Source organism: Centroberyx gerrardi, chromosome 1 (genome assembly GCF_048128805.1).
Source record: "Centroberyx gerrardi isolate f3 chromosome 1, fCenGer3.hap1.cur.20231027, whole genome shotgun sequence".
NCBI classification, from domain to species: Eukaryota; Metazoa; Chordata; class Actinopteri; order Beryciformes; family Berycidae; genus Centroberyx; species Centroberyx gerrardi.
The window spans coordinates 12751605-12777328 of record NC_135997.1 but is presented as its reverse complement, the minus strand read 5'-3'; the positions used below and the strand labels follow the sequence as shown (position 1 = coordinate 12777328).

At 40.8% G+C, this 25724-nt stretch overlaps 2 protein-coding genes across 2 annotated transcripts; one reads left to right on the top strand and one right to left on the bottom strand.

Moving 5' to 3' along the window:
- Nucleotides 1-61: 61 nt before the first annotated feature.
- On the bottom strand, nucleotides 62-14112 carry pkd1l3 (polycystic kidney disease 1-like 3). The gene is made up of 23 exons (XM_071923000.2): nucleotides 13699-14112; nucleotides 12605-12742; nucleotides 12413-12438; nucleotides 12084-12117; nucleotides 11900-11961; nucleotides 11534-11596; nucleotides 10533-10691; nucleotides 10304-10416; nucleotides 10049-10172; nucleotides 9841-9963; nucleotides 9020-9239; nucleotides 8068-8249; nucleotides 7702-7932; nucleotides 6834-6935; nucleotides 6559-6737; nucleotides 5570-5716; nucleotides 5251-5453; nucleotides 4541-4728; nucleotides 4228-4360; nucleotides 3276-3471; nucleotides 2438-2654; nucleotides 1570-1654; nucleotides 62-644 (listed from the first exon to the last, which is right to left on the bottom strand). Exons 1-23 carry the CDS (start codon nucleotides 14045-14047, stop codon nucleotides 598-600), a joined length of 3321 nt encoding a protein of 1106 aa, XP_071779101.2. The 5' UTR covers nucleotides 14048-14112; the 3' UTR covers nucleotides 62-597.
- Nucleotides 14113-14557: 445 nt separating this feature from the next.
- On the top strand, nucleotides 14558-25444 carry dhodh (dihydroorotate dehydrogenase). The gene is made up of 9 exons (XM_071923001.2): nucleotides 14558-14634; nucleotides 15708-15920; nucleotides 16079-16278; nucleotides 18131-18213; nucleotides 19298-19485; nucleotides 20613-20726; nucleotides 23524-23677; nucleotides 23782-23941; nucleotides 24953-25444. Exons 1-9 carry the CDS (start codon nucleotides 14617-14619, stop codon nucleotides 25113-25115), a joined length of 1293 nt encoding a protein of 430 aa, XP_071779102.1. The 5' UTR covers nucleotides 14558-14616; the 3' UTR covers nucleotides 25116-25444.
- Nucleotides 25445-25724: the final 280 nt, after the last annotated feature.

Here is a 25724-nt window from a genome sequence, read left to right as displayed (position 1 = left end):
CTAATGTTAATATAGATCTAATCATAATCAATAAAAGGCCAGCAGCGCTACTATCCCACTACTGGTTGTGTTTATGTTTACTTCATTGGACTGAAGACAGTTTTTCCACTCTTGAATTAATAGAAAGAGCTCATGTTAGGACTTGTAGTATACAACAGCTAAACAAGCTGTAAAGGTTTTTGAAGCTGTAAATGGATTTCGGCATGAAACAAACCATTTTTATACAGTGACAAAAAAATGAACAAACAAAGCTGTTTAAAATTAGCAACATTACCATAAGACATTTCTTGTATATACACATACATCATCATGGATAATAAATGATTTCAAGGAGCAACACCTTCAATATGCAAGAGCCACAGTCAATTAAATTGTAATACCCCTATACTGGGAATCACCAGTGCAGCAAAGTCTGTCAGGCGTTGGGAATTTCATACACATAACAAAACATTTGAATGTGTTACGCAATTTTATATTTAGAAAATAAATCTCCCATATAATATCTTAAGTGCAGAAGAGTGTATGGGAAGCCGGGGCGCCGGGGGTTGCAGCTGCGCCCGTCTCACCCGACAGCTTCTGTGGCTAAATGGAGCTTCCTCACTGTGTGTCCCTGCCAGCGTACTGTCTACACTTGTCTTGCTGCTCTGTGGAGAGGAGAAGACAGTGCTGTGAGACTCATGGTGCTTTACTTCTCCCCAGCTGGGGGACGGATGAACAGATATGCTTAGCGGAGAGAGGTCACTCAGGAGGAGCACTCAGAGCAGAACATCATTGTTGTCAAAGCAATATTTCAATCTGGTACAACATTTTCACTTTTTCGCTTGTGTAATTGCATAAGAGCTCTGGAGCAGTCGGCCTGCAACGCATGGGGACAAAGAATGGTATAATTGTCTCTGTCTACTTTACAATGTTTGTATATGTGTTTTAACTTTAACACTAGTTTTTCCAAAAAGAGTAAATCTAATTAAGTGATGTTGACTCATACTGGTGCTTAAAAGTAAAAATAGTTTACCAAAGTGAATCAGAAGAAAATAGAAAAGGCATATCACTCTGAGTCAGTATTGTGTGAAATAAGATATAGGCACAGACTCTGTATTTCTCAACAGTTCCCATCATAATTGAAATTTAAAGGTTGTGTTTTTTAATCTTGCAGCCTATTCCAACATCTCAAGCTTATATCAAGAAAGTTTAAAAAGGCTATTCCTACCTCATGGGTAGATAATTTTGCTATTTTCAAGAATCTCAATTGTGCAAGGTAATATAAACCACATTTATGAAAGTTTTGTGTTTCAAGTAAAAAGCTTGAAAAAGGTTATATGATCTTCAAACAAATTAAACCTCTTGAGACAGCAAATGTATCTTCTAAGAGACAGAAGATTCAACAACATCAACAATATCCAAGACAAGGACAGAAAAAAACACAACCTTACTTGAATAATGTGTGCAACAATGTGCATGGAGCGCACACATACTGAGCACAGTACCTTGGCCTACCTGTGTTGTTACAAAACTCACAGACTAATAGTTACACTGAAGGCAACGCTGTGTGATGTTTTTTCTTTCTCTTACCTAACAGCACTTGCTCAATTTCTTCAGTCTCCTCCACTGCCACCGGCTTCAGCAGCAGGGCGAAAAACACAGCAATACCTATCACCTTTGGACAAAAACAAGTCATTTTTTTCCTTGATAAAACATTGTATACTGATACATGATGATGAAGAATGCAAAACTCCTGTTAAAGTTTCTGTAAGAAATGGTATTAAACCACATGAAGCAGATTATCTCAAATTGGGTTATTTATGCCTCATCGACTGGTAAAGACAGTCAGATGCTTTTCTTTGTTTCCTAAGAAAAACAAGTAAACATGTCGCCCCCATGAGTGATGCAGGCATCTCTTGGGCCAACTGCTACCAAAATGCACCCTCCCTCCAAGTTTCATCAAAATCGGACCGGTGGTAGAGCAGTTATGGCCTTTAAAAGTTAGAAATTTTGACTTTTAATTATTGTGCCCCCATTAGGCCAATCATTGCATGCATGGTGTCTGAGATCTCACCTTTGATTTAAAAATGTTTGCCCTGTAATTATAGTGCCCCCATGAGGCCAATCAGTGTAATTTGTAAGGATAGGACTAAAAACTGGACTAAAATCATGTGAAAATTCTGCCAATAATTCCACTTGTTTCCAATGCAGTTTCACTTGTTTCAGGGATATTTTAGAGCAGTGTCAATATCTTGAAACAATGCAGATACTCCACTAGTATCAATAAAATAACCTTTGATTCAACAAGATGAAATTCACACTGGAAACTTATCGCACCCCAATGGCGGATTTTTCACTTGTTTTAGCAAAAAAATCTGATTTTAACACTCAATTTTAGATTAAGTAACTTGTTAAGATGAATATTTTGTGCAGTGTATGTTTTCCCATCTTCACCTACCTTGAGTGGCTGCAGTATAAAGATGCTCTGGAAGAGGGAGAGGCCCAGAGACATGACCCACTTGATGGACTTCTGCTTGCCGTACTGGAAGCCGTAGAGCAGGGTGAAGTAAGTGGACACTCCGCTGATGGACAGCAGCAGGAACCAGCCGATGAACACGCACCACCAGGGCAGCCAGCAGCCCGCCGACTTCCTCTTCTTGCTCACGGGACGCGGGCTGGAGCGAGGGAACGGTGGGAGAGGAGAGGAAAAGGAGGAAAGATGACGACTGAGGAATAGGGATGGGACGATATGCTTACCTCACCATACAATTCGATACGCAATATGCGGTTCACAATTCGATACAACCACGATACGATGTCATAAATAAAAGTTCAATGACAACAAAGTCTGACTGTGTAAAATTATGTTTATTTCTGAGACACAAATCTTTCTAGCAATGCCATTGGCTTACTAGAATGTAAACAACAATTTAAAAATGTCATTAAAAAGTGCAATAATATAATTTGGATGGAGAGCTTGTGAAATTGTGATGGGCAAGCCGTCTTATTTGAGAGTACTACAGCAGAGTAAAATGTAGCTAATATCACAATTTATTTTTCTGCTCCATGATACGTTTTGTCACATTTTTGTATCGTGATATATTGAATTTCGATATATTGTCCCATCCCTACTGAGGAATAATCAGAAGATAAGTAGATATGAGATGTTCCAAATGAAAAGAAAACAAGTGACATTCTTTGTGATATTTCTTTAAAGAGAACGTTTTTGTGTGTGTGTGTGTGTGTGTGTGTGTGTGTGTGTGTGTGTGTGTGTGTGTGTTGTTGACAGCGCTGACCAGTAGGCCATGTGGCTGGAGAAGACCATCTCAGCCTTGCGAAGCAGCAGGTTGGTGACGTTGAGCGCCTGCTGGTACTCGTCCGGACTCGGGAAGTTCTTTCCGTCCAGCCTCTCCAGACACAGCAGCAGGTGGGAGAGGCAGGACAGGATGAACTTGCTGCAGTGCACCCAGTGGGGGTCGCTCTCACTCTCCCCTGGGACAGAGACACACAGACAGAACAGCAGGGGGTTCAGGGTGAAGGACTGAACGCCCCGAGTGCTGCAAAATACATCATGTCCTGTCACCAAGCTAGAGGCTCTGAGGAACTGGACCTGATCTTACCAATTGTCATTCACTATATAGTCCATATTGTATATAAACTATTGTCACTCTATATAAGTGGCCTGCTTATATGTTGCATCTTTACCCATTATTTATTATTTAAGTGCTGTTTTGAATTGTATAACTGTATTATTGAACTGAATTGAACTGAACTGAACTGAACTGAACTGAACTGAACTGAATTGAACTGAACTAAATTGAACTGAACTGACCTGAATTGAACTGAATCGAATTGAACTGAATTGAACTGAACTAACCTGAACTGAATTGAATAGAATAGAATTGAAATGAACTGAACTGAACTGAACTGAACTGAACTGAACTGAACTGACAGAACAGCGTGTAATTTCACTCTCATGTATGTCCATTCTAGCGGTTTAGGTTTTGCTTTTAATGTTAAGTTTTCATCTCAATTTTACTATTGAATATATTGTGCTTTACCCCCTCACCATTAGGTAGAAATGTATAATTTTGCCCCTACTTCGACAAAGTAACCTTAGTACACAAAACAGATGAAGGCTGCCGCTGAGAGGGAAATTCTGTGCTAGACCCAATTCCTTGAATTAAAGATTCGTATTTAAAGGTATTGTAATGCAGCGTGTCTTTCATGTGCTAAAGAGGAGAGTACCTTGCATAAGCTGGATGAGTTCATGAACCCTGTCCAGAGCGGGGCAGAGGTCAGAGGCCGACTCCAGCCTGCCCAGCTCTGACATCTTGTTTCTCGGACTCCTGCTCAGCAAGTAAACCAGCTCCTCCGTCTCCTACACAGCATGTACAACAAAATGCAAACTGTGTATGTATACTATTACTACAAATGTATACAAAAACACTGTGGGAATACTTCCGCTGACCTTACACTGAATAATGTATTCAGTAAAACGTCAGTGGAAGTCAAAAAGCACACAAACACACACGCCAGCGATGGGAGAATGTAAAAAGACCTTCAGAATGGTTGGTATGGAAACTGCGAGGGGTTTCAGGTTGTGCACAGGACTGTTCTTCTGGGCCTGTGAAGTGAGTCGAGGTCTGACGCTGCGGAAGATGGTGATGATGAGGATGTTGATGGGGAACATGAGGAGTCCACTCTGCACCCCCACCATGATCTCCTGCCAGGTGATCTCCAGTGAGCCTGGCCACATACAAAAAAGATTCTTCTTACACACACACACACACACACACCCATGCACACTGCTCTGCTTGGTATGAAAAAAACTGACAATAGTGTGTGTGTGGTGCCACTGCTTGGTATCTCCTTTTCAGCACCTATGACTCTGCAGAAGCATTCACTCGAGTGAATGCAAGACAAAACGGTGTAAGTGCAGCTACATTCCCTCACCACCCACGTTTTATATTCATGCTGCAAGGCTTTACTCACTCCATTGTTCTGAGTACTGAATGGCTAAATCAGTGAGGGAACTAAACGTTATGTGGTAAGATGTAGTGATGTCACATTTGCTATTCCTTCCTAAGACTTTCTTTCTTCTATAGTTTCTTTCTTTGTTTTTTCTTTCTTTCTTTCTTTCTTTCTGTCTCCCATTTTTGGGTTCGTTTCAGCATTAACCCCCACCCCAAATAAAAAGAAAAACAAACATACAACGATGCAAAAAAACACTAAAAAAAAAAACTGCTAAAAAATGACTCATTGATTCACCAAAGGAGAAGAGTACTGGTGAGTGCTCATCAGTAGGAATGTTCCAGAAGGCGATGTTGATGGCCATGGTGCAGAGGAGCAGGCTCATGCAGCAGGAGACCCTCTGGGCACGTGTGAACGGACTGCGCCAGGGCGGGTCCACGATGGACACCCAGATGTGTTCGTCCCTAAAGCCGGTCGACGTTCTGCTCTGGAAAATATTCCTGACAGAGAGGAGCGCAAACCCGTTACGATACTGACCTGTGAACATCCTCTTCCTTTGAAACGCACAAGAGTGGAGTCGGTTTGTTTCAGCAGTGTGAAGCGGTCCGACTCTCACCTGAAGCTGGCGATCTCGTTCGTCTTTGCAGCGTTGAAATTTTTCTTGGTCATGCCCTCTCCCCGGTCGGCGCTCAGCCAGCAGTCACACAAGAAGTGCCAAACCTGTCGTGACTGGAGGTCCTGTATGGTCACCTTGTTTATATACCTAACAGGAACACATAATACTGCATCAGATGATACATTTATAGCATAGGTATAATTACATGAAAAGTATATTACCAATACACAATGTTAAAGCTGCACTGGTGGTGAAGAAGTCATTTTTCCTTTCATTGTGACTTTAAGAGTGGAGTCAATATCAAACTGTGGTGCTATATTGCTATTACATTGTCCTTGTACTTATGCATTAAAAATATAATCAGTGATCCGTGTGCTCCAGTGCCTTCTTTGGTTTGATAGCCAGTTTCACCTATTGCTATTAGACTATAATGGTAATACTGTATACAACTATACAACATTTTGTGTGATTCTATTTGACCACTTGTAAAAGACCTATTATACTACACCAGAGGTTAGATTTGATATTCTAATATTCTCTAATACTGTATGTGTGTGTTTGTGCTTAGAGTGGTATTTAAAGGCAAGTGTTAACAAGGCAGCGCTAAGCGACAAGGCAGGCTTGACATTTTGAAGTGTCACTGTGAAGAAGTCAGCAAGCTATCCTGCAGAGAGCGGATAAATGCCACCTGTAAACAGCTCTAACAACCCTTTTACACTGACACCCCTCAATTCTCCACATACTCAATGTGGAGCGCTACTATTCCCAGCATGAAACAACACATCAGCTGAGTAAGAGTCTTGTTAGAGTAAGGTTTTGTTATTTAAAGGTACAACCTGATAGAATCATTATTACAGGGATATTGACGTAGAGAAAACTGACACACTTTTTTTTTTCATAGAAAGCACTTTGTTCTTTAAGCTGGGAATGTGCTATATAGGTTATGTTATTATTATTTTTACTACTGAAGTGTGCTTTGCCTGTAGTACCAAGAGGGATGCCCTCCGGAGTTGTCGTGCTGTAGCCTGAGGTTTCGCAGCTCTCCCAGTGGGAAGGGTGTGGCGAGCAGGAACATGTCGACGCCTCCTCTCTCAAAGACAGGCTTGTCAGGATCTGTGAGGTTGTGCGTCTCACTCTCTCCCTCAGAGCCGATCAGCTTCACCGTGACCTACAGGACAGCACAACTTGCTGATGCAGTGGCACTGGGTTCACACAGCAGTGTCCTGGCCCTGCACTGTATATTGCTTAAGCCAAGAATACTTACGTTGGCAGAGGTCCCAGAGTTCTTGCGATGGCCAGTTTGGACACTGAGCAGGTAGTTGTACTGGGCACATGGATGGCTGTCCTCCAGCAGGGTCATCTTCCTCTGACAGTTCACCACAAAACATTTGTAGTGCATAAGCATGCTTGTGTTGGGAGAAATGGTTGCTTTTGGGTGAAGGAGTGAATATGTTTAGTCATGATTTAAACCTGCAATAAGCGATATCAGACCTTATAACCAATCCTGAAACTAATGTGTGCTATGTGGAGATTTCATTGAGACATAATGATATAAACCAGTATCCACACACGCGGGCCAGCTGTGTTGCTGTTTTCACCTATTTTCTAAAGCTTGTTGTCAAATTCCGCTCCAGAATGAAGCTCCTCCCGGTCCATTCAGTATTTTCATATTCAGTATTTAAAAAGAAAAAACTAGCTTGGCTCCTCCCTCGCTGTTTAAATGCGGCACTCTCCGCCTCCCATTCCTGAAAAAAATTCTCGTAATGGCGGAATCGATGAAGCGAGCGACTAAACTTGTTAAACTAGTAAACTTGCTACCTACCTCTTTGCTTGTCATTGTGGAACATGTAACCTTCAGCGGGAGAAAGTTCCGGCAAAGTGAGACCGGTAAAGGGCGACACTTCTCCGTAGGTACGTCTAAGCTTAGGTATTAGTCTTTTTGCACGATGCTTTGCTAGGTTTGTCCTTAGAGGCAAACGTAGTGCAGTAGCTTTGCTGTGCTTTATTTACAAATATGTAACGGAAAATCACTTATTGCGGCTTTAATATGAAAAACGCATATAAAACACCAATTTCCTGATGACTGCAAAAACATTAGACATTAAACAGTAGGCTGGTCTGGAAAAACTCACCCTGGCGAGCGCCCTGCGATCGGCATAGCAGGCCCACAGCAGAGTGATCAGGTAGAGGCCGAAGAAGGCGCACAGCAATGCCAGCACCACATAGTTGTCAGACACGGTGGCGAACAACTCCGCTGTGCGAGACACGTCCACGTAGTTGGGCATCACAAAGAAGGAACTTCCAAAGAGAGTGAGGTGGTTACACAGACACTGTGTGCGGTCTGGAGTGGTTAGCTCCCCCACCTGAGACAATCAGAGCACAACAATAGTGTGAAGTGTGAAAAACTGCTGAGTCAAGGAGCACAGGCACAATTTAAAAATGCATTTCTTTTGTAGGCTTTCTTTTGCAGGCTTTACCTTGCTTAAGTGGAGACTTACCTTGCAGCCATCTGTGCTCCATAACTCCCTTTCTATGTCCCAGTACATGCACTTGCTGATGTAAGAAGTGAACTCCAGTGTCAGGCCCGGATCCCAAGTGGAATTGAAGGGAACAGTGTCGATGTACCAGACTCCAGTGGTCTGCTCCAGCATCTCAGGGGTCACAATCCAACGATAGCCCACTGTTGCAAAGAGTAACTGACAAATTAATCTGTAATACAAGGACTCCTGAAAAATATTTAAAAATACTTTGTGTGTTTGATATATATTGCTAATTGGGAGAATTAGACATGGATTTTGTTATAAAAAATGTTTTTTTTTTAAATACACGTAAGGCAAGCCTTGAGTGTGTCTGTACCTGCATACTTTAAGTAGCCCAGTACATTGGATATGTTGTGTGTTGTTGTAGGTTTTCTTTGGGATCATCTTCATTATTATGTGTGTCAATTGTAGGCACCCCACCCACAAGGTGGCACCATACCAAAAAATGAGCAGGTTACCTGTTTCCTGTACGACTGTGTTGGTAGGTTTAATTAATTTGGTTGGTAGGTTATGATTCAGATATTCAAAATAGTTTCTCGCAAATTTCTGTTTTTTTTTTCTTGCAGATTTCTGACTTTAATCTCAGAAAGATTTTTCCTCTGAATATTACCCCCCTACAATGGCCCTAATACACCGTTGTATTCCTGTGACCTATACTATTTAAACATGATTCAGTCTAAAACACAGAGTCCTGGTGAAGACCCTTAGGAGTCTTTTAATTGATAAAAGTGGTTTTGGAGGATAGTATGTGTATTCTACGCTTCATTTTTGCAGACTTCTCTTCAAGCTTCCCAGCTGCTATGCGTATGACTAAATGATATATAGATGTAAGACCTTGACGTCTAATTACGACAGAACAAACCGGGGGACACTGAGTAACACGTCAGCACCCGCCTCTGGTTACAGTTACCTGTGCGGTTGAGGATGGTGCTGCTGCTGTAATAGGTTTTGTTGGGAGGTGAGCCGGGAGCCAGGAGGAGCAGCAGCGACACGTTGGTGCTGGGCTCCACGCTGAAGAAGACGGTCACATACGGGTCGGAGATGTTGAATGTGGTCAGTGCTTTGGTGTTCTCCTTCAACTCTATAGTATTATTAATGACTGTTGAAGCATTTGTACGAGGCAAGAAGATCTGGGGAGACCGGAGAAAGCATGCAGAGTTAGCATCAGGAATATAATGCTCTAATTAGGGCTGGTTGATATGGTTGAAATCAATATCAAGATGATCATGATCAAGGACGTGCATTCGATATCGATATTTATCATGATACGGCTCGTATATACAAAATAATCAAATTATGTTCATTCCATTGAACCGAACGGTAATGTTAGGTGCGATGTCAAACAAAACTGAAATTTTCAAATAATATTCCTACCATACTTCATTTTGTCAGAGTTTTAAAATAAAATGTGCTTGTTATCATCAGTTTAGACAGCAGAATTGTGTGTCACGATATCCCAAAATCACCATATTGTTAAGATATGATTCCACTGAAAGACGATAAAAGATAATATTGAATTATTGCCCAGCCCTAATTCTAATACTGGAATGCTAGAAGTTTTTTGTGCTGGTGATGGCCTGTTTTGCCCTGCCCTCTCCTTCCAGTGGCACAAAACTCAATTGCTTTTAAGATCCCTTCTTAGCAATACAGTTCTAATGCTACAATACTCACTGCCCTCGATGTTCCCTACCCTAATTAACCCGTAACCTTTATTTAATGCCGCTCCTGTACCTCTATCATCTCTGTCAGGTTGGTCAGATGGATGTCAGTGCGTCCATTGCTGAGTAAAAGACTGGAAACAGTTCCTGAGATGCTGTCATTAGATGGATGGGGATTCCTTGAGAATGTAGCCATCTAAGAAGAATAAGAAAACCTCTCATGAAAATACTGTGGAACGACGATGCACACACACACACACACACACTCATAATACACAGACCTGAGCGTTGATTGTCTGGTATTGTCCCAGCTGAGACTTGAGTAATGAATATGGGGGGAGTTTGATGTACACGCCATCTTTCTCTGAACCCAATATTGCATTGTCCAGGCTAGCCGGTGTGTGGCTGGGAGAAAAACACATTTGGAATCTATTAGAATTTTTAAATCTATTTTAACCATATTATCTGGGTAAAAAGGAATGCTACATTTGGATTAAGAATATCAGGTGATGGATATTCTTGAAGAAAATACCGACCTGCTCTGATAGATGGTGCCTGATGGGTGTTTAATGACAATTCGCATGTTGGTTGTGCTACCCAACAATACACTGATGGACCGATAGATCTCAAAGATCTGTTCAAACAAAGACTGGAGGGAAACAACACAACAAAACATCAACCAACTCTCACAGCCATAGTGCTGGTATGGCATTAGTGTCTCTGAATGGTTAAAGTTACGGCAGGCCTACGTTCAGCTGAACTTACCGTGGGGTTTGGGTTGCTCAGGACATCACATTTCTTCATTGAGAGGAGCAGGATGGCACTGCTACAGTTGATAATATGACTGACAGTTTCATTGTTTTGTAAAACGTAGTCTGGAGTCAGATTGTTTGTGCCTTCCAACAGGTACTGAATGAAGTTGTCCTGTGAGAGGGAAAAGTAGCGAGGGTTAAAAGTGTCGTGCTCTTATGTTCATAATCACTTAAAGGAGGGAAGGAAGGTATTAGCCATGCATAAAAAGAGGTGGACCAGTGTGAAGAATAAAACAAATTAATCCTAAGCTTATAGGAGGGCAGACATCAAATACTAGACACTGTATCTGAATGGCACATTCTGTACATATGGTATCAGCATCTGTAATGAATATATTTTATAAGGTGTTTTGTTTTTTATAATGATAGTCTAAATGCCACATCACCTTATGTACAAATATAGCACCATCTGTAGACTTTAACATAACACCTTGTGCATTGCTGTAAATTCACTTGCTCGCCTCTTCAGTTTTAGCATTTGTTTCTCATTGTTATATCTGCATATATTAATGATATTTTCATAATGGTTCCACTATGTCTTACAGTACACATACCTAACTTCCCCAAAGGGATCATTTAAGTTTCATCTTATCTTATCTTATCTCATCTTATCTTATCTTATCTTATCTTATCTTATCTTATCTTATCTTATCTCATCTTATCTTATGTTATGATATGTTAGATGTTATGTTATGTTATCTTATCTTATTCTTTTACTGTATTTGCTTTCAAATATTGCTATAATATTTTTATACTTTGTTTATTTTACATTCATATTGTTCTAGTTGTGTAGGAATAGCTGGAGTTAATTCCTATGTTATACTCCTACTACTACTACTACTACCAATACTACTACTACTACTACTACTACTACTACTACTACTACTAATAATAATAATAATAGTAATAATAACAATAATAATAATACACATAAATATAAATGCTGCTACCCACCCTGTTCTCATTTGTGGGCTCCTCTCCATCCATTTCCATACGCAACAATTCTTTATCTGCTTCCTGTCTCAATAAAAAAAAAAAAAAAAAAAAAAAGCATTAGTATACAAACCCTGAGGTATAATACACTGTGGGCTATAGTAATAAAACAGACATAGTGACCACAAGCTTTTTGCCAGTTCCTTCAACAATGCTTATCCAAAACTGAAGCTAGTCTGCTAGCATGTCTACTGAATTATCACACACAGTTTATCTGCACAGAACTACTTAATGCAAGGTGTGATACACTGTTCAACATTCAATGGTCTCCATGATATGTGAGCAGAAAATATCCTATGGGTGAAATTTTAATAACGTATCTCTGACCTTAAGCAGTTGTTCGATGTCTGTGACATGCAAACTCATGTTAGGTGCATTCCTTGCAAACCCTGAGAAACAAAGGTGTGTGTGAGAGTGGGAGACAGACAGACAGAAACAATTATTACTGTGATGTCTTTCACCTCCATGGTTGCTTGAAACATTGAGACACATATGGAGCAATCTGACTTACGAGATTTTGTTGCATGACTGGACTCTTCGGTATCCTGTGAACAAAACAAGAACAAAACTCAGTTTCTTGGACATTTATGCAAAATTCTTTGTACAGGCCCACTTTTTTGACTTTATGTCTCTGTTTTATACTGTGTATGTTATATGTCTATTTATTCCACTTCTTGCATTTATTGTAAGTCATTCTTGATTTCAGTACCAGCTAAATGCCTAATATCTAAATGTCTGGCTGCTCTAAACCAATGAATAAGATGATAATCCAGGGTAGCATGGCTTCACTGCATAGCCATGCCATTACTTTGAATAGGATTTCTAATTTTTATCTCTTACCTTTACCTCTGGTGAAAATTGCAAATCTGTAAAACAGGAATACTACTTTATAAACTGTGAATGGAATATCAGGTCAGATAACACCTTCTAATAAACTTCACACGGTTGTTGTGAATGAGTCAATTATGATACAGTATTGCCTTGAAGAAGGTGAAGGAGTGAAGGAGGAGGCTGTTGTGAAAAGCTTCGTACCCCAGGTGCAGAGGAAGCCTCGTCTCTGGCTGCACTCTGATATGGAAACCAGCTGAAGGGGATTCAGCTTCATGTAGGTGCAGGCGAAAGGAGAGTTGTCCTTGGAAACATCGTCATTTTCTGTCGTGGAATCAAGCACTGCAAAGAAACGTGTGTACATCCACATTCACAACATCCACACACACACACACACACACACACACACCGATGAACACAATTTCAAATTAGTTTTCAAGCCTTCAAACAATCACACATACACATACACACCTACACAGACACAAACACACTATATACTCACAGACATACACACACACACACACACACACACACACACACACAGATAAACACTAATTCAATTTTCATGCCTATTGCTTTTTGGACAGTATATATCGCAACATAACTGGTGTGAACACTTTAGAAACCGGGCTTTACATAGAACTTTTAAAGTCTGCTTTTAAAGGCTGAATGCTTTACTGACATAACTGACAACTAAGCACATGAAAGACAAAGACCAAATTAAAGAATGAAACCAAATTAAAATGAAAGAAATGTTTTTCAGACATGGTTGTCACATTCGAAACACGTTTGCTGTCATCAAAGTTTCTCCCAACAGCCAAGGGTGCAGCTTAATTAAGAGGGCCATACTTTATCAATTCATTAGGAATCAATTAATTTCCCAGCTCATCGAGAGCTAAAGTCAGTTGCAACAAAATCCTAACAGATGAAAATTCAATTGAAGGGAGTTGCCCTTGATCCATATGCTCAGTGAGTTCATGACGAAATACCCAACCTTCCCATGATCTTATGTTCTACGGATAAACAGAATTTAATATTTGTAAACCAGCATATAAACCACATCAATATGGGTGAGGCTATTTTAACCAACAATAAACAACTCATTTCCATTTAGGAGGTAGAGGAAAACATTTTCATATCACTCTTTTGTTTGTCATTTACAAGCAGAAAGGCATTTGGCAGTCTATACCCCACATCCAGCCCTCTGCTCCTTGTGTGTATGAATAGCCACAGCCAATTCTGATCAATAAATAAGCTTGACAGTGGGTTATAAAAATATGTTGGTGTGTTTCACTCACCCATGATGGGCTCCCGGTACTCCCCTAAAACCCCCTCCCCCAGCCACCAAGTGAGGTTCTTCATGTTCCTCTCTCTTGTGATGTTCTTCAGGAAACTTTTGACCGGGCTGTTGGCCAGCTTCAGGAGCTCCCCTCCTCGCTTTTCACATGTACTCCTGGCTTGGGACCAGCTCTTAGGTCCTTCAACAAACTCATAGCAGACATTTCTGAAAACATACTTGCACTGTGCAGTGGAGTTATTACATCTTGTCTTCTCTCCGTTGTCTGTACAGGGTTCAGACCGGTCAGCCATAGATAGAAATCCAACGGCAACCCACAAAAAGAAACAGGTTTGAAGTAACAGGTCCATAGTTATTATAATGTATAGAGCTGAAGCGCATAGTGCTGCAGGAACTGTGGCTGAGACGGCAATTGTGTATTAAGCAAGGTAACTTCTGTCTGTCTCATGGAAATGAGAAAGCTTTCTCCAGGAAAACTATGCATATGTTCTTACTACATTAGGAAAATCACTGCAGACACTCAAACAAGATGCAAAGTGAAAAAGTGACTTGGTATCACCAAAGGTCAGAAAAGCTGAACGTTCCCACCTCCTACTCTTCAGTGTAGGCTGGTGTGTTTCAGCTTTTTGTTGGCTGTTTTAATGAGAAACACATATTCTTTATTATGTGTTATTAAGTCATTGTTCATGCATCAAGATTGCTTTTTCAACTCGATCAATGAAATTAGTCACTGTTTTCAGTTGACCTCAACTGCAGTATATGGGTGTGTAGGAGGCTGCCCCTCCCCCGCCCCCCGCTCCCCGCTCCCGTCACATCTTCGGAAGTATCGCGAGAGGGCATACAGGAAGTTTGAGTGTGATTGTGTAACGTGACTGGAAATGCTTCCAGTGCCCTTAACGGGCATGACATAACTTCACCCATGGCGGGACGACTGAAGGCAAGTCCAGTGATAACATCCTCTTGTGTTTGTGAGGCTCTGATTCGTAAAATCATGAATGACAACGTAGCTACGAGAATAGAGTGACAGATGTTTTACTGTTTGCTAGCTCGGCTGCTCCGCCTTAGCAGTGTGTTTGCTACACATGTTGTTCAGAGGATGGTCATGCTTGTCTGAATGGGCTAGCTAATTAGTAAGATAGTCAGGCAGCTCGTTAATAACTTTGTCATATGGCTCAAACCTCTCAGTCCCTCAGACAGCAACATTTTCCTTCAGCTTCAGCAGCTGGTTTTCTGCAGTGCCAAGTTAACTAAATGGACCATTGAGCTGTCTGACTCACATAGATTGCTAGCAAAGTTACTAACTTTTGCTAGCTGTTATCGAGCTCATTTATTTTGGTTTTGATGTGGTCTTGGGTATTCACACTGACAAACCAGATAAATCCAGATGTATTTTCCCAAGGTTTCATAATCTTCATAACCTCAAGTTAACCTCTTGAGCAGCTCAGGTGGCCAACAGCACCTGGGAATTGCTGCTTCTTGTTGCCAAGCAACATTTGAACACATTTTTGACCTTTTTTCCCCACTTTGTTATCTAAATGGGAGCATTGTTTTCTACATTACCCACAACATTTCCCTAGTGTATCACTGCACTAATGCAATAATAGATGAAAGTAATCCAATAAGCAGCACTGTACAGCAAACCAGTGCAATTAAGTTGATTGCATTTGCATTTAACCTTGCTGATGGTATGTACGTAGGTTTGTGAATGCATTCTGTGAGGTAGAAGGTTGTCTATAGGCAATATTGAAAAGAAAAAAAAAAAGAAACATTAAAGTAGTCGGTTAACATGAGGTAACCTTCTTTCATCAGTATTTTATTCTTAATCATTGCCAAATAAACCAGTTGGTTCATCTCACATTCTCATTTGTCAAACCTATGTCCTCTATCATATTAAGTATTGTTTAGTTTATTATCCCAAGGCTGATATACGCATCACATATACAGTATATTTGTTAAGATAACAATGAACTATGTTGACATCGGACTTGTTATTTTCTGGTCCGTCTACAGAAGCAGCTAAAGGAGGCGGTGAAGATCATCGGCTCAGGTGGCCTCCTGTTTGCCTCCTACCTCACTGTGGTTGGAGATGAGCGTTTCTACTCCAACCAGTTAATGCCCCTGCTGCAGAGGGTTGTGGGGGCAGAGACGGCCCATGTGATGGCAGTGAAGGTGATGGGTCTGGGTCTGGTACCTCTGAACCGCTACCGGGACCCTGCGTCTTTGGTAAGTATGGAGGCATCAGGCAGTGTTTTCTCATAGGCCGCTTTCTAATGTTAAATGGTAATCTAGAGTGCAGTGGGCCAGACACTTTCCACATACATCAGAGCGATCTCAGACACTGCTCACTGACCTGGTCGCCCTTGTCATTACGTCATCTACAGGAAGTGAATGTCCTGGGATGCAAGTTCAAAAACCCCATTGGGATTGCAGCGGGCTTCGACAAGCATGGAGAGGCCATAGATGGACTCTACAAAGTGGGTTTTGGCTTTGTTGAAGTGGGGACCATCACTCCCAAACCTCAGGATGGGAACCCCAAACCGCGTGTGTTTCGACTCACTAGAGACCAAGCAGTCATTAACAGGTAAGTGTTGAATAGGCTTTGTAATTGGCAGTGCTTGTCAATTGAATCGAATGCGATTTAAAAGGGTACGATAAAATTAACGGACACAAATGACATAGAGTCCCGCCCCACTGAAGGGTTCTAGTGGTCTTGGTGAATTCAGCCGTTTTACTGGCTGACTAATGATCACTAATGACACAACAGGTCTGAAGTATTGTGCGCCTCTCTCCTATCTGTGTCTTCTAGCATAACAATGTCCCTAGCAACAAGGCATATATAGTATATTAACTGATTCGTATTGCCTGCTACGGCCACTTCATGTTGCATTTCAGTGGACAGAGGCCACAGGAATAACACAGCAGTTATGAAAGCTAAAATTTAGTTGAAATAAGTGCTGTTTGGTGGATCGTATGGGTGCTGAATTTACTAGTGGAACCTAATGACCTGGAAAAGGTCTTGTGTCATGTTCTGTGAGGAATGTATGTTAATTTTCATAGTAGGGATTAATTATAATATTTCTTATGTCAGAACTTAGAGCTAAAAAGCGCCTCACCTCACGGAGAAACTATCACTGTGGAAGAATTTATTATTTAACCTATGCAATGTAGCTAAGAGCCCCATTTTTATGTTGCAGTTCACAATGTGTTTATTCCATTTATATAACAGTGAAGCAATCACATTAGTCTTAGAGTGGAAGACAGATAATATTCTCTTTAACATCGTTCACCATGTTCCAAGAAAATATGCCGCCTACAGCACATGCTGCATTTTAGATGTAAAACGCTGGGAATAGGCAGGAAGTAGGAAGTTCATGTGTTTCCTTTTATCTCATTTCCATTTTCAGTTTCAATTCGTAGCACAGGTTCACAGATTTTAAAGAGCTAAATTAGTTAATCTTCCTTTACCACCTCTTCCCCTGTGTCTGCTCTCTCTTTATACCCAAGGAAAATGTGAGGCATGGATATAAATATTCATGAGTTGCTATAACAAAGAATTTATCTACAAGTTATAAATTCTAGCAATGGTGTTGATAGGAAGTAGCAGCCAAATTCAAGCACGAGACAATTACCCTATTTCATATCAAGAAATTCCTTCATTTTAATGTCTAAAAAAAATTGTTTGACTCCTGCCAACTTGACAAAATCATGTAGAGCAAATTATCTATCAGTGTAATGTACAATCCTAAAAAATGTTACTTTTTTTGTCCTTGTATTTGGCCAAACACACTTAACAAAATTCATTGAAATGTATTTATGTTTGAACAATTTTGGAAAACCGGATTCCCTTAGGTGTCAATCATCAAACAAGTCAAATGACAAATAAACTCTTACTGTTAGTAGAAGCCTCTAACATCTAAGTGGCACAGAACATAAATTCATATGTCTGTACATGATCTAATATCACCTTGTTTTCCTGCCCGTTTCATTGCTTTTTTCTGGAATTACTCAGTTGATTTTAGAGTGTCCGTTTTAGCGACAAATGAGGGTAAAGCCATAGGCCCATATTTCTGTGGGCAGATGAACTCTGTTTAGTATTGTCCATTCTGCATGTAGGGTGCAAGAGAAGAGCATTTCAAAAGTTAATAATTTAAGAATTCCTCCTCCCGCTCAGTGTACAAACAGCCTTGTCAAGTGTGTAAATGTAATGAGGAGAAAATGAAAGTGTTGCATTTCATCCCAGTGTTGCTTTTTCATCTTTCTCAAGAGGGCATGAAAAATCTGTGGTTATAAATGTCTGTTCAGCCTATGCTGTTTGTTTAATAGGTTTCTAGTTCTTTTTCAGTATGTTGCATGAGTGGCCTATAAGTATTATGTTTTTGATCAGTTGTACTATGTGTGTGTGTGTGTGTGTGTGTGTGTGTGTGTGTGTTTAGATATGGATTCAACAGCTATGGTCTGGCAGAAGCGCAGCAGAGGCTGAAGTCCAGGGAAGGAACCCAACTAGAGCTGACAAAAGGTTGGCAAGACTGCTGGAAGTTTCTGGACATCCAGTACTCACTAACTTTCTGTCCATCCTCTTACTATTATAACAAGTTCACGAGTCACAGTTCTCCACAGTGTATTAGCCAGTTACTACTGATTTTGGCAGGTAATATATTCAGTCTATGAATGGGTGGCGGAGGACTGTAGCCTAAATAATCCCTCTTACAAAATCAGAAGTTGCTATAGTGGAATTCAGACTTGTAAGTGTGATCATCTGTAGGTGAACACAGCCTGTCTATAAACCTACTAATAGATTCTTGAATTGGCATTGTTCCATAAAGCCTACAGCTTGCAGTCAGCTGTGAAGGAAATAGACTAGGCAATAAGGAAACCATAATGTTGATGTAATTTAAGATTCGAGATTCAGGCTATAGTTACAGATTGTAAGACATGTAGCCTACAGTAATCATGAAATGAATCATTGATAGCTACTTTTATCCAGTTGGAAAAAATGCAACCTCTTTAATCAAGTTAAAAAAATCATAGCCCGTTTGTATGTTTTTCCTTTCACTTAAACACAACTTTTTAAATTGCTTTCAATTACATAAAACCCTCATTAATGCTTTTGGAAGGCTAAGGTGTATCTGTAATTCTCCATAAGAATTGCTTATTTGCATGCATATTTAATTGGTAGCTCTGTTGTGCTGTTTTGTCTGATTATATATATTTATTGTTTAGTAATTAGTAATTAATAACTAAGTCATGGTGAAAAGGCTAAATTGCATGTGTGGTCCAAGTTTTTCTTTTCTTTTCTGTTCTGTTCTATTCTGATGATCCTGACCTGTCCTTGTGTCATGTGTTTTTTTTAATTTTTGTTTTGTTTTGTTTTGTTTTGTTTTTTTCTATTCAGGACGTTCTGTCTGATCTATACCTGCTTACAGCCCATTTACCACAGGGTAAGCAGGCTCCCAGTGAGTCATGTCTCTGATGCAGCCTGTGTTTGTGTTTGTCTGTGAACTTTCTCCTATGTGTGTGTGTGTGTGTGTGTGTGTGTGTGTGTGTGTGTCTGTCTTTGCATATGTGTGTGTGTGTCTTTGCATATGTGTCTGTGTTTATAGCTGGCCTTCCCCTGGGCATCAACCTGGGGAAGAACAAGCTGTCCCAGGACGCGGGGGCAGATTACCTGGAGGGGGTGAGAGTGCTGGGCCCTCTAGCTGACTACCTGGTGGTGAACGTCAGCAGTCCTAACACCCCGGGTCTCCGGGACCTGCAGGGAAAGACTGAGCTCAGGCAGCTCCTGCATGGGGTACGACCATCTCTAGAAATGTCCATCAGCAGTGTTTCATTTATATTCATTTAGCTGCAGTGGCCTCCACAACTGGAAAACTGCCCCAACAGTTAGAAAAAATTAAATACAGTGAAAATTCATCATCTGGCCTTATTGCTCCCAACATCTATAAAACATTCTACAAGAAACACCGCATAATGATAATTATCCAGAGTCTGTTTACTGTCCAGCTGCTCTGAATGTTTAGGATTGTACAATTAACTTCCAGGATTAGCATTAAAATGATTAACGCCTTGGTTCTAAGGACCTGTGGGTAGGATTAAATGGATTAGCAATAGAGAGTTGCAGTTGAAAGTATTTGGAAGCGGTTTTAGCTAAATCAGGGACTTCAAAATAGCACAGCTTAGTGTGAAGAATACTAATTTTAGCCGCATATTCCCATAAAGCATTTCCTTACATTTTAATTTACGCTCAAGGAACTGCATTAATAGGCTGCATTGTTAGTCCTCACTTTAAGAAGCATTGTTTGCAGCCTAGCAAAACCTTTTACAAAGGTTTGATAAAATAAATCAATAACTAATTTTGTTCAGAATGAGAATGTTTTCATTTCACTGACTATTTACATACAGTAGAAAGACAGTGATAACAGCCATACTTGACAGCTCTTTTCTAGTGTTTGCCAAAATTCGTTAAGGCTACTACAACTCAAGTGACAGATGACTCAATTTTCCCTGGCATGTTTAATAAATAGATAAATAACATGTTTTTTTTTTGTTTTTTGTTTCTTTTATTGATCCGCTAGTGAAATTTAGCCCTCTTTGCACCGCGTATGTAGGTTTAAATTAGTCAAACACATATTCTTGTCGACTACATCACCCATGAATTAATAGACTAGTTTTCCATCCCATTCCTGGAAATTTTCTGTAGTCTAATGGAGATTCATTACTCCTTTAATAAATCTATATTTCCAGCATTTAGGCTTTCTGAGTGTGATATCTGTGCCGCACTGTAATGTCCAAGACTGAGTAGTATCTTGTAGCTCAGAATAACTTTTGTCTGTATGGTCTGTGTTTCCTACGTCTGTGGTGATCTCTGACCCCTCATCACCCACCTGACACGCTCACATCCTGATACAATCCCCCCAGGTGCTGAAGGAGCGCGATGCCCTGCAGGGAGAGCGCAAACCTCCAGTCCTGGTGAAGATTTCTCCTGACCTCACTGCCCGGGACAAACAAGACATTGCAGATGTTGTCACTGAGGTCGGCACCTATTTGTTACGGTCGTTGATTTTCCCATCCATTGCTTTGATTTGACTCTGTAGCTTGACACATGTTCTGAATTTTTCACTTTTAACATTTCATTTTGTTTTGTTATTCTCTCTGAAACTGCCATGTTTTAAGAACTGTTCATTGATGGCAAAAAAGTTATGTGCAGGTTTAATATAATTGGGGTTGTATCTTACTCACCCTGGAAATCTAGTTCTCCCTTGTTGGGATAAAGGATTTAAATTTTCAACCTTTTAACCTCCAACATCTCAAATTCTCCTTTTTGTTAATAGCCATTCACTGGCTAGCAAGCAAAACTGATTACCAAGCACTTTTTGTTGAAAGAGTGTGACATTTTTGTTATGATTTGAGATTTGTATTTGCTTTCCATTGTTGTCTCTGTCCATTGGCGTCTCATTTGATGAGATGATCAGGTGCTCAGGGTGTTCACAGCCTCAAGTCGTTCATTCAACAATTTCTGTGCTACATCTACTTAAAAACCGAGCAGCACAACTTTTGGCCACCAGTTTTGAAATTGGTACCAGTGAGCGCAGAAGAAGAAAACTTGTCATCCCCAGTTGTGCATCACGTTTTTCCAGCACACACTGGAGGACACACAATTGCGCCATGAGCACACATGTCTGATGCAAAACATGTGTGTGAAATAGAGGGCATGTGCAAACATCCACCTTTTTGTTATTGGTCAATACCTGTTGGACAAGCAAACATGAGGTCTTTCTCAGTATGTGTTCTTGTCTGTTATCATGTTCTTCGTGACACATTTGATGTTATATCTAATGGCCAAAGTACAATTCCAAACCAAAAGAAAAAGGAGGACAGAAAAAGATCCCAGAAATGGATTTGCCAACCAGAAAATGTCAAGGATGCATCCGATGGTGACTTGGCTGAAGAGAATGAATAAGAAGCCCCAATATTCATTGCGAGGACAACACATTGTGTCCAAACTAGCTAGCACAAAGACACAGCGCTGTAGTCAACAGTGCAGAACTGGTTGAAACAGCTGGGAAAATCAATACATGTGTGTCTCAACTCATCATGCAACCTCAAGCACAAAGCCCATGTGAAGATGCATTCACTGCGTTTGCATTCTTAAGATGTTTGTTTTCCTTAAGACAAGTTAGGAGGAACGTTCTCCGCAAGGACACAAGTATCGAATTGTAATTCTTGGCTTTGATAATGACATATGGTTGTAATTGTGGAAGCTACCAAAAAGAAGATGCTGGTGCTGCTAATGCTGAATTTTCTTTTCGAGAGCTGGGGATCGAGTGATAATAATCTAGCCAGCAACTCAACTGTCACTCAAATGGGAAGGTGGTTACACCCTGGAAAAGGGTGTGTGTGGTTTGCATGTGACGAGTTACCTCGGACGAAGCGGTGGATCAGTGGTTAGCACTGTCGCCTCACAGCAAGAAGGACCTGGGTTTGATTCCCGCCCCTTTCTGTGTGGAGTTTGTATTTTCTCCCTGTGTTTGTGTGGGTTTCTACCAGGTGGTCCAGCTTCATCCCACATTTTCTCTAAATTGCCCATAGGTATGAATGTGATTGTCAGACACTGTCTTATTTATCGTAGCGATAGTGATGCCCCGCCTTCTGCCCAATGCATGCTGGGATAGGCTCCAGCACCCCACAACCCTGAAAAGGAATAAGCGGGTAAAGAAAACGAATGAATGCATGTCACCCTGGAAGAAAAGAAGTAAACTAGTCAGAAAAAAGATGTAAATAATGTAGAAAGAGAAAAGAAAACTAACCTTGCAACTGTTTTCTCAGGTAAAACGTTTATTCATTTTGTAGCTTAGTTTAACACCTACTAAAACCTTTTTGGGTGAAAATTAGGATATAAACAAATTTTCATGCTTTCTCAGAGAATCTCCACAGCGCAGCTTTAAAGCCATTAGAGACTGAAACGTTTACCCAGCAAATGGCTTTTTGTGGTTATTCAAACTTTGATGAATCTATAAAAAGATACTCAACTTAAATCCACTCTTCCAGGACTAAAACCGCTCTTTTAGCTACATCTCCTTTAGGTAAGCTTGCTGCTTCAATGTCGTTGTAAGTTGGCCTTTTAGTACTGTAGTTGAATGCAAACGGTTACCCATGAGATAAACACTCACACAAGGTTGTGATTTTTATTTTTGCCTTCATCCATTATCAGAACAAGGTAGGGGTAGGTCAGAGGTGTCTTCAGTAGTAGGTCACTATTGAGCCTTGCAGGGCTTGGAGTGCTGTGTGGTTACGTAAGCCACGAGTGACTGAAGAGCTACTCGTGTTCGCTGCTTGATCTCCTAGTCTGCTCTTTTCACCACTCTGCAATCAGCTATTTTTCAGCTGCATCAGAGCAGTGTTGTACCTCCAGCTCTCACCAGCACACCTCTTGCTCAACGCAGATATTTAAACAGATTCAATCCTCTTCTCTCCTCTGCTCTCCTAGCCTCGTCACTACTTTACCAGGCAGGTGGAAAACGTAGAGCAGTCTCTCTGTGCTCACTGGAGCGAGAAAGAGGCCAGATTTAATGGAAGCGACGCTAAGGAGGAAAAAGAAGGCAAACATTTGAACAGCGCTCTGTCTCTCTGTCACACCGCACTTCACATTAGAGCTCTGCCTGAGTCAGATGGCTTTTTTCTCACAGCCACCCACACACACACCAATTATCTTTCTGCAGTTGCAGGCGCACGGCACGCTCACTCCCCCTCCCTTCCTCTCTGCCTCTCTGTGTGTGTGTCTGTGTGCCTCTGTGTGTGTGTGTGTGTGTGTGTGTGTCTGTGTGTGTAGCTGGGAGTGGACGGTCTCATGGTGTGTAACACCACAGTGTCCCGGCCTGAGACACTGCAGGACCCTCAGAGCTGCGAGGTGGGGGGGCTAAGCGGCCAGCCTCTCAAAGACCTCTCCACACTCGCTGTCAGAGACATGTACAGCCTCACCAAAGGTACTTAGTTATTTACTCACCAAAAATGACCAAAATAGAAGCACTAACAACAGGCTTATGTTGCGGTTTGTTCCTGATCCCCACTGTTCTGTGTCTAATCATAGGTAAGGTACCAATTGTGGGAATCGGCGGTGTGGCCAGCGGACAGGACGCCATGGATAAGATCCGTGCTGGCGCGTCATTGGTTCAGCTTTACACAGCTCTCACCTACCAGGGCCCACCCATTGTAACAAAGATAAAGCGGGAATTGGAACAGCTTCTCAAGTGAGTGTGAATGGGAGTTGTAGGGAAACGGTTTCCTACCACAAACCTGGAGTACAGGCGGGGTTGGCAGGTCCTTAAATTAAACGAGATTTGGCACCAGCCTCCTGTCAGTATTTGGCAGCAGTGCCAGTGCAAATGACTGAGGGATGAGACAATTGTGCTAAAAACTCCATGCAAGCCATTCCATACAGTATGTCGCTGTAATAATAATAAGATAATGTAATGTAGATATTTTGATCTCTATAGATCCCCCTTGTAATCTTTTGAATTGAGTAAGGTACTTCAAATGCAGTTCATCTGTTCAAGGATGGCAGAGGCAGTTTTTTTTTATTTTTTATTATAGACACCTTGTAGTCTATAGTATCATTTAGGTCTTGGCCACCGGCAATGTTACAGCAGTTTATTCAATTTTTTTATTTTACCAAAATATTATTTGCTTTTTGTTTGCTGCCACCCTTTGAAAAGATAACCTCTTTGAAGTTGGCAACTCAATTACTCAGTGTATTTCCAAATGATAAAAACTCCACCGTTGCACAACGTTCTTTACCAGTTGCACCATGTTGTAACTATGATACTCATCGAAAATGATATTTTTCTCATGAATACATTTGACTACAGCACTTTGATGTTGAAACCCGGTCATGGTTGTGTTAATGAGCTAAAGTCAGCAAGTGGTTAGGAGTGAAGAGTGCTACTTTCAAGGACTGCTTAGTCAGCGCCATGTTAGGGATTTTGAAATCAGCTGGTATTTATTGAAACTATTTTGTCACTGTATGGCTGAACTGAAGGACTGATTGACAGCCTCCAGCCAGTAAGATCTGGGCTTTCTTGCAGGCCATGATACAAAAATGGATATTTTAAAAAACTGTCAGAAGTTTATCACAAATTTGTCACAAATTTATATAAAGATTTATAGCATTAGTTTCCATATTTTCCTCCTGTCCTGTACTCTGGAAAACTGATGTTCTCACCGTGAATTATTCTCATCCCCTACCAACTGTCTCTTCACAGAGACCAAGGTTTCAGCAGCGTGTCAGAGGCGGTCGGAGCGGACCACAGGGGAGCAGATGGGACGACTCATCAGCAGAGCCTACATAGAGAGTGGGTAAATGTTAACACAGACTCTGGGAGCAGAGCGGCACCTGTAGCTGTGGCTGCCAGCTCCTCCGGCTAGGAAACATGATCCTGAACTGATTGTGCCAATGGCTGTTTGCTCTGTGATCAACCCTCTGCCTTGTCTGCACTGGTTTCTAAGGCGGGAGATACGGTCTGAACTTGTAGCTTAAACCATACATTTAGATGTCGAGGGGAGGAGTGCGGACGTTGAAAAACTGGGTTGGTGATGGAATGCAGTTGAACACACCGAAACTCAACTTTCTACCTTTACTTGAAAACTATCATGTAAATTATCTTTGATGTCTGTGATGTTACATCTACAGTATTTGAAAGCTGCTCTCTGATTATTTGTAGCTTTTATTTCAGAGGTTTATTATTTGTTATACAGTGTAACAGCAGTTATAGTAGTTCTCAAGTGCATACTGACACCAAAGTGCTTGTACTATTCAAACACAAACCTCACAAACCTGTTAATACAAATTTATACAAGATGGTTTTTTGTTTATAAATAAAATAATCTGTCATATGATTGTTGTACGGATAGGAGGGCAAAATTATTGGTTTGTTATTCTCTGTTTTTAAGAATTTTTCAGTATAGTAGTTGAAACGTACATTCAAATTTCATAATAATTTCATCATTTCTTAATCACTTCGTATTCTTTGCTCA